This window comes from Piliocolobus tephrosceles, chromosome 21 (assembly GCF_002776525.5).
Source record: "Piliocolobus tephrosceles isolate RC106 chromosome 21, ASM277652v3, whole genome shotgun sequence".
Taxonomy (NCBI): Eukaryota; Metazoa; Chordata; class Mammalia; order Primates; family Cercopithecidae; genus Piliocolobus; species Piliocolobus tephrosceles.
The window spans coordinates 10,312,710-10,321,858 of NC_045454.1; the positions used below are offsets into that span (position 1 = coordinate 10,312,710).

The window sequence follows — 9,149 nt, forward strand, 5'->3', positions numbered from 1 at the left end:
GCCAGTCCCTCTCGCTGCCTAACAGTTGTCCTGCCCCTCGTCTGTCAGTCAGCCAGCCTGCCAATCCATCTTCCTGCCAGTTCAGCCAGGGCCCTCAGCCCTCCGGCCTCCTCTTAGGGGCCACCTGTGCCATACTGAGACCTTCCCCCACACCTGCCACAGTGGCATCCACTTTTGGATCTTGGCGCCTCGCCCCAGGGCCCCTCCTCCTCCCAAACCTGCCTCCCCTGGTACCTGCTCCCCTGCCCTGCCCTGCTTACCTGGGGCAGGAACATCTGCAGGGAGTCCTGAGTGAGGATGGCCGTAGGGGTGGCAGACGGCGGCTGTCCCAGGACGATCTTCTCCGGGCTAGACGCCAGGCCAGGGCTGGGCTGGGGGGTGGTAGCCTGAGGCGGGGCGGCAGCCTGTGGGGTGGGGACCTGCGGGGGCTGCTGCGCCTGCGGCTGCTGGAGGCCCAGGGGCAGGGGTGTGCTGACCGCCGGGGGCGCCTGGGGTGCAGGCTGCACCGTGAGGACGGGCGCGGCCTCCCCGGTGGCGGCGCCAGGGGTGGCCGGCTGCACCAGGCCGTCAGGGGTGTTGAGCATGGCCACGGCGCTGGGGGGCAGGGTGACCCCCTGGAGGACGGTGGTGGCGGCCGGCCCGGCGGGCGCTGGCTGGCTCTGCGTGGGCAGGCTGCCCGCCGCCAGCGACACGGGCATCTGGAAGAGCGCAGGCTGGCCCACCTGGATGGGGGCGGCGGAGAGGATGTGCGCGCTATGGGCCCCAGAGTGGGGGGCCAACACGGGGCCCAGGCTCAGTGGGCCCGCCAGGTTCTGGTTGGTGAGGATGGGATTCGCGATGAGCTGTCCACCCGTGTGGGGGGCAGCGGCTGCCAGGATCTGCCCGCCCACGTTGGCCGGCAGGGCTGAGAGCTGCTGCGGGAGCTGGACCGCGGGGGCGCCAGGCAGTAGGAACTGGTTCTGGCCCGGCAGCATGTGCTGGGCGGGGATGACGATGCTGCTGCCTTGGTTCAGGAGGTGGACGCTCATGGGCTTGCTCAGGGATCCGGGAGGCTGCGGCGGGGCCGCCCCGGTGGTGGTGGCCGGTGGCTGCTTGAAGACATTCGCCTGCAGCGCAGGCGCGGGGAAGCCCGACAGCACCACGTTCTGGCCCGCCTTCCCCGCCGCCATGAACGTCAGGTTCTGTGGGGCCTTGGGCTGCTGTGGGAGTGCCCCCGGCTCTCCCTGGATGGTGAGCGTGGCGCCCGCGGGCGCGAACTGCTTGGGTGTCAGCTGGTAGAGCTTGGGGGGCAGCACTCCCGCGGGCTTGGGCTGGATGGGCGTGGGCGTGCGATGCAGGATCACGTTGGGCGCCGGGACCAGTGGCGACGAGCCGAGGCCTGGGGCCACCGCCAGCGGCTGTCCCGAGGGCGCCCCGCTGGGAGCCGAGGCGGCCCCGGCGCCTCCGAACACAGAGTTCCCATTGAGCGTGGTGGCCACAGCGGCCGGGAGGTTCTTCTGGATGACCAGGCCAGCCCCCTGTGGCGAGACACCGGCTGACGCCAGGGTCACGGGCTCTGAGGGGCCGGCCGCGGAGGCCAGGTAGCCGCTGACGGGAACCTGCTTGGCCAGCAGCTGGGAGGTGGGCGTGTTGAGCGCCATGACGGGCTGGCCCACCACCTGGATGGGCGCCAGGCCCAGGGTGGCCGCCGTGGCGCCCCCAGGGCTGCCATTGGGCAGGCCTTGGAGGCCCGGGATGGGCTGCAGTGTCACGTTGCCCAGGCCCACAGGCTGCAAGAAGGGCTGAACACTCAGGGCTTTGTTGACCACGTCCTGGGGCGGCACCAGGGCCTGGTGGGTCAGCACGGTGGGCGGGCCCTGCAGCCCCAGCAGGTCGGTGCCGCCTGGGAAGAGGGCTTGGGGCCCCGCAGCCACGGCCGCGGCCCCTCCAGCGCCTGTCGGGCCTGCTCCACCATCGGCAGGCTGCAGGGTAGGCAGCTGGAAGGGACCCAGGTCCAGCTCAGCCTCGGCCTCCAGCGTCTGCTCTGTGATGTTGGCCTCTTGGAGGCTCTGCTGGAGGATGTCACAGGGCTGGTCAGCGCCCCCACCACCCCCGCCGCCGCCCCCTGTCGCAGGAGAGCCCAAGATGTCATCTTCCAGGAAGTCTAGGTCCACACTGGGGGCCGGCTGGTTGGGCTCTGGGTTCAGATGGTTGCCAGAAGCTTCTTGCACATGGAGCTGGAGGCCAGGAAAGGTAGGAAGGAATAAGCTGAGGTTAGCAAGGGGCTAGGCTCAGGCCACAGCTGCAGCAAAGAATGCTGAAGTGACAGGGCAGCCATGTTCAAGAAAGAACATTCCTGCCTGACATGGTGGCTCACGCTTGTAATCTCAGTGCTTTGGGAGGCTGAGGTAGGAGGATAGCTTGAGCCAAAGAGTTCGAGACCAGCCTGGACAACATACTGAGGCCCTGTCTCCATAAAAAAATTTTAAAAAAGAAAAATTAGCCAGAGGTGGTACCATGTGCCTGTGGTCTTAGCTACTTGGGAGGCTGAGGTGGGAGGATCACTCAAACCCAAGAGTTTGTGGCTGCATAGTGGAGCTACGAGCACACTAGCCTGGGCGACAGGGGCAAGACTTTGTCTGAGAAAAAAAGGAAAAAAAAAAAGAAAGAAAGAAAGAAAAAAGAACATTCCACCTGCAAGTGGCTGGACCTGGGATCAAATCCCAGCTCTGCCAAGGCTTAGCTGTGTAACCTAGGGCGTGCTTGATCTGACCTCAGTTTCTCCATCTGTACCCATGAGTAAAATGTAATTTAAAAAAAAAGTATTCTTCAAGTCCAGGCACAGTGACTCACGCCTATAATCTTAGCACATTGGGAGCCTGAGGTGAGAGGATCACTTAAGCCCAGGAGTTCCAGGCTACAGTGAGCTATGATTGTGTCACTGTACTCCAGCCTAAGTGACAAGAGTAAGACCCAGTGGGGTGCCCTCGGGACAGCCGCTGGTGGTGGCTCCGGGCCTCAGTTCATCACCACTGGTCCTGGCGCCCAACGTGATCCTGCATCGCATACCCATGCCCATCTAGCCCAAGCCCGCGGGGGTGCTGTCCCCCAATCTCTACCAGCTGATGCCCAGAAACCAAAAATAAAGTCTAGGCGCATTGGTTCACACCTGTAATCCCAGCACTTTGGGAGGCAGAGGCAGGCGGATCACCTGAGACCAGGAGTTTGAGACTAGCCTGGCCAACATGGTCAAACACCGTCTCTACTAAAAATATGAAAATTAGCTAGGCGTGGTGGCGGGCGCCTGCAGTCCTAGCTACTCAGGAGGCTGAGGCAGGAGAATCGCTTGAACCTGGGAGGCGGTGCTTGCAGTGAGCCGAGATTGCACCACTGCACTCCAGCCTGGGTGATACAGAGAGATTCCGTCTCAAACAAAACAAAACAAAAATAAATAAAAACAAACAACTATTGTTTAAATAGTCAATACAGGCCTACAACACTTATCAGTAATGACAAAACGCAAAAAGCTCTAAGAACTGAGACTGTTTTCATAGCTCTGTTGGCAGCAAAATCTGACCAGAACCGACATGGCACTTTAGGTGGGATCCATTTATCCACATGATGTGACTTCCTAAGTTTGGCCATCGAAAGGCAAGTGTGTGACATTACACACACCACACACATGGCACCACTTTTCCAGAATTTGAGAAATTCGAAATTCTGAAACACACCTGGCCCTAAAGGTTTCCGACAAGCGGTCGTAGTCCTGGTGGAGAAAAGCTCACATCACAGCCGCTCCCATTTGTGAGCTTCTGTGCCAACTGCACTGTGAGTTCAATGCTTTTTGTTTTTTGGGGTTTTTTTTTTTGAGACAGAGTTTCACTCTTGTTGCCCAAGCTGGTGGAGATCTTGGCTCACCGCAACCTCTGCCTGCTGGGTTCAAGCAATTCTCCTGCCTCAGCCTCCCAAGTACCTGGGATTACAGGAATGCACCAGCACGCCTGGCTAATTTTGTATTTTTGGCAGAGACAGGGTTTTTCCATGTTGGTCAGGCTGGTCTCGAACTCCCAACCTCAGGCGATCCGCCCACCTCGGCCTCCCAAAGTGCTCGGATTAAAAGCGTGAGCCACCGTGCCTGGATTCAATACTTTTTAAGTGCTTTTCATGCTATCCTGGACTGCAACCCAGGACACGCATGGAAAAATATCAGCATGCATATGTGTGGATAGCCCCACAAACAATACTTATGATCCAGTTTTCCATCTCCAATACCTAACCAGATAACCCATCAAAACCTGCAGCTTCCAAGATTCTCAATAAATCCACATGGAGGGTTCACAGTAGCACCCAGCCCCTGGCAGGTGCACGAGAAGCATCTATCATCATCACTGTCATTATTACTGTGATTGTCCATGCTGTTGTTGGTGACAGTCCCATGAGGCGGGTGCTGCTCCCTTCTTCATTTCACAGATGAGGGGACTGCCTGGGTCAACCACTGGTGAGTGGAGGGGAGTGGCAGGCAGACAGGGCTCTGGCTCAGCCTCCAACCGACTGAGGACCAGGCAGGCCACTGTGACCCCCTGAGCTCTTAACTGCCAGATGGTCACAACCAACCTGCCTCCTGGGATGCCTGTGAAAATTCACCGATGTCACGTGCAGAGAGTAATATTTAGAACCTGACCAGGGATCTTAGGGTATACAAAAATGGTGGTCACAGTAAGAAGTGTGATCACAAAAGAGTAACAGGATCACTGCTGTTACTGGGCCTGTAAATGGACCAACGTTATATAATTACTGCATTTCCTCCTCATTTATATTATGAAACATAAGCTATTTGGAATATGATATTATAGCTGTGAGAACTAAATGAAGATGACAAGGAAGGGCCAGTCGTATAAGTGTTTGGTGAATGCGTGTTCTGATGAAGAGGGAAGGTGGGAGGGTGAGGAGGGGGAATGAGGAAGGGGAGGCGGGGAGGGAGGAGGCCAAAGGAAGAGTGGGGAAAGAAAAGGTGAAGAGGGGAAAGCAGCAACAGAAGAGGGAGAAAGAGGAAGGAGGTGACCACCGTGGTGTGGACAACTGGCACTTAGTCATGGGACCGGCAGTCAGGCACACAGTAGGTGCTCGATAAACGTCCTCTGCATTGGCCACTCTGGGCTTTGCTCAGCACCTGTCTTCACTGTCCAGGTGAAGACTGAACTCTGCAGGTGAGGAGGCCCCTCCCCTAGGTCACACTCCGCTATGGCTGAGTTGGGCAGGACCCCAGGCCTCCCCCAGCCCTCTGCTCTCCAGAGGAGTACCCCTGTGAACCCCACAACCCACATCTGCTTCAGCTCCCCAGAACCACTCTGCGCCAGCTGCCCCAGGGCCCCAAGGCCTCGGGGACCCTCACCTCTTCCCCGAAGGGCCTTGCAAGGCACGGTCAGCCTTACCCATGTTGGCCACCCTCAGGACTCCCCAGCTCTGCTCCCTCCTGCACTGCCAGGGTGGTCCAGCCACCCTCAGAGGCCCACCCCCGCCCTCCTCCTGTCAACGGCCCTCAGGAGATGAGCCCAAGCCTCCCCTCTTGCCTTCAGGGCCCCCCTCCCACTGGCGGCCCCAACAGCTCAGGCGAAGATTGGGAGCCACGGCACTTACCCCAGGACCTTCATAGAAGGCACTTTGGGCCTCCCCGGGATTATCCAAGAGGTCATCACTGTCAAGCTGCAACAAGACCCACCCCATCCAAGGTCAAAGTTCAGCAGGGCAGGCCCATGCTCTGGAGCAGAAACCAATTTAGGGTCACTCGGGACAGAAAAACAAGGGTTGGGATGGGAGAGGGCTGGGGGCATGGGAAACTCTGGCCTCCGAGAAGAGGCCCCAAAGGCAGGGGCTTGGGTGCCTGCCTGAAACCCAAGGCATCCCCAGCGCTGAGTCCCCGAGCCTGGCCTGCAAAACGATCCTGCCGTGACTGCCTTGAATTCCAGAATCCTGCCTCCACCATGCCTCTGCCCAAGCTGTGCCCTGCCGTTGCCCCCAGTCTCTCCAGTAGCACAACTTTCAGGAGCGGTCACCTGTGGTCCAACAGCTCCTGTGCCTTCTCACCAAGTACTCCATTCCCAATGCAGCCTGAGTGCCTGGCACGCCCACCATCCGGGCACCTGACAAGCCCTGCGGTGCCGTCTCTGGCAGGGCAGGGACTTCTCGGATGCCTAGCACCATCCTTAGTGCCCAGAACAGGCCCTGGCATCCACGTATGTGCCCAGTGAATGTCTGCCTGTGGCTGGGGCTTCCCTAATTTCTTGTTCCAGCTGGACATCTCTCCAGAACCCCAACTTGTACATCCACCAGCACCACCTGGACTTCCAGAATCTTCCCCAAATTTCCAACCTCAGAAAATGGCACCAGAATCCACTCAGTTGCCCAAGCCAAAATCCAGGAGCCATGGTGAACACTCTCTCCCCCTCAACATCAAGTCCACCAGCAAGTCCAGCCGATGCCACCTCCCAGAGAGATCCCAAATCCAGTGCTGCATGCCTCCCCCACTGCCTGCACCATGGCCCAGCCTGCCATCATCCCATTGCTCATGCCTCTGCTCTACAAATTATTTGATACCTCTCCTTTCAAGAGGTGGAGCTCAATTCTCCTCCCTCTGAGTGCTGGCCAGACTGACTGATTAGCTTCTAGTGAATACAGTGTGATGGGAGGAAGGGTGTGGGACTTTGGAGACTGCATCATTAAGGGCACTGAGGGTTCCTCCTGTGTTCTCTCTCGGATTACTCGTTCTGGGGGAAGCCAGCTGCCATGCTGTGAAGACACTTAAGCAGCACTATGGAGAGGCCCCCGTGGTGAGGAGCTGAGGCCTCCTGCCAACAGCCACGGGAATAAGTCCTGGTGGAAGCATATCTGCCAGCCCCAGTCAAGCCTTCGGATGACTGCAGCCCCAGCCCACAGCTTGACTACAACCTCATGAGAGTCCCTGAGCCTGAACCACCCAGCTAAGCTGCTCCCAGATTCCTGACCCTCAGACACTGCAAGAGCTCTAACAATTGCTGAAGGTACTGCATGCTGGGATAATCTGTTACACAGCCAGAGATACTAATACAGCTGCTCAGAGCTCAACAGACTTCTACTTTTCCCCATTTTGTTCTGTTCTCTGGGCAGCAAATCAAATATGGCATTCTCCTGTTTAAGAGCCCATCAGAGCTGCCTGTCACACTCAGAATAAAAATAACAATTCCTCTATTGGGCTTCCAGGCCTGCATAACCTGGTGGTTTTTACCTACTACAGTCTCACCTCCTACTAGTTTCCCCTTTAGTTTGGCCCCACCAGCCTCCTTTCTGTTCCTCAACCATGCCAAGCTTTCTCCCACCTTTGAACTTGCTGTTCCCCCTGCCAGGAGCACCGGCCCTGGCCACCTTGCTGTGATCCTTCAGGTCTCACCTTCAATGTTACCTCCCTCGTGTGACCCTCTCTGACTACACTATCTAAAACAGCCCCTGGGACCTATTTATTTTCTTTTAAACCTCGTTCATTGTGCAAATGACACTATTATGTTTTTATCATACTCTACATGGTACTTTTCACCATGACCTTTATTAGTGACTGGTTTCTTTGTTTACCAAGGAGGTGTCCATGGCAGGAGGACGGGGATTTACCATGAGTTTTGCTCATTGCTGTAACTCCAGTGCCTGGCGTTAGAAGCCACAAGGCAGATGGCTACTGCATCAAGGGGACGTGTCTCTCCCTGTCCCTCACTCCCAATTATACAGCCCCCCACATAGGGAATGCCTCTCCCTGCGCCCAAGCTTACCTTCTCAGATCCATGCAAGAAGTCATTGAGGGCCTGTGGATCACTGGAAGAGAAGAGGAAGAGAAGCTGAGGAGGTAAGGAGCTGGGGAGGGGAGGGAGGGGAGGGGTTGAGACAGAGGGCAGGGGGTGGGGAGCCCGTTACTCACCAAATCACGTCTAGTAAGCATCTCCCATCCTCATCATCCATCGCCACTGGATGGGGTGGGGTCAGGAAGAGGGCGAGGGAGACAAGGTTAGATTTTGGCAGCTTGCCTGGTCCCCTCCCTTCAGGGGAACCCCCTGGAGGGGGTCAGAGTTTCTGTTCCCTTGAGTTCATGGGGATAGACGGGGACAAGGAATACCCCCAGGTGCCCTCCCAGCCAGAAACCCCTGACCAGGGACAGGGTCCTTTTCCTCCCGCTCCGACTCTCCCAGCACCTGATGATGATGATGATGATGATGATGGTATCAACCGAGACTAAGTGGGTCCTGACTGTGCCTCACACACACTAAGCTAATCCTCAGGATATCCCAGGAGGGGCCCCACGGCCCGTACTTTGCAGATGAGAACTGGAGGCACCGGGAGGGTCATCCTCCGTCTCCCAGCAAGCAGGCAGCAGAGCCAGGCCTGGAACCTAGGAGGCCTGGCTCCTGAGCCCTGCTCTTCACCACCCTGCTGTCTTGCCTCCCCAGACATGGGGCGTGTGGTGGGGGTCTGTCCTACATATAAACAGGTGAAGGAGTGAGGGAGCCAGTGTAGACAACAAGAAGGGCTTTGTGGCTCAAGGCTCTGAGTGGCCCTTGAAGACGTCTGCAGTGTGTTCCCGAGGAAGGGGAGGGTGGTGGGGAAGCTGAGGCAGAAGCAAGGGAAAGGGGCTCATGAGGAGGGGAGTTCTGAGTCAGAGAAGCCACCGGGGTAAGGCTGAGCCCCATGGTCTGAATGATGAGGATGAGGATGGCTAACATTTGTCAAGCACTCGCTAGGTGCCAGGCACTGTCTGAGCACTTCAGCAATGTTAGCTTGTTTCACCCCCATAGGGAAGGGATCGTTATTCCCACCTGACACCAGGGGAAGCAGGTATTCTCTGTATTTATTTACCCATCCACGCTCACATCCACCTAGCCTTCCCTCCCTTCAAACGCCCCTCCAAATATTCCTCCAACCCTCCAAAACATCCCTCCCTTCCCTGCCTCCATCCATTCATCCACTTCTTTATCTTTCCAAACATCCCTCCAAACATCCAACCAGCCCTCAGAAACATTTAACTAGACAACCCTCCCTCCAAAGCTTCCTCCTTCCTCCCTCTAGCCATCAGTCTCTTCTTCCCTCCATCCATCCACCTACCCACCCTCCATCCTTCCATCCATCTACCTACCCATCTTTCCATCCTTCCATCC

The 9,149-nt window shown here is 57.4% G+C and overlaps 1 protein-coding gene across 2 annotated transcripts in view; it reads right to left on the reverse strand.

Annotated features, from left to right (window-relative positions):
• Positions 1–9,149, reverse strand: part of BICRA (BRD4 interacting chromatin remodeling complex associated protein) — a 95,609-nt gene that overhangs the window by 21,328 nt on the left and 65,132 nt on the right. For both annotated transcript variants that reach the window (XM_023182391.3, XM_023182390.2), the window contains exons 3-6: positions 7,919–7,964; positions 7,773–7,815; positions 5,617–5,682; positions 261–2,216 (exon numbers count right to left, since the gene is read on the reverse strand). In XM_023182391.3, coding sequence (XP_023038159.2) covers positions 261–2,216; positions 5,617–5,682; positions 7,773–7,815; positions 7,919–7,959 — 2,106 coding nt within the window. In that variant the 5' untranslated portion in view covers positions 7,960–7,964. The remainder of the gene's footprint in view (positions 1–260; positions 2,217–5,616; positions 5,683–7,772; positions 7,816–7,918; positions 7,965–9,149) is intronic.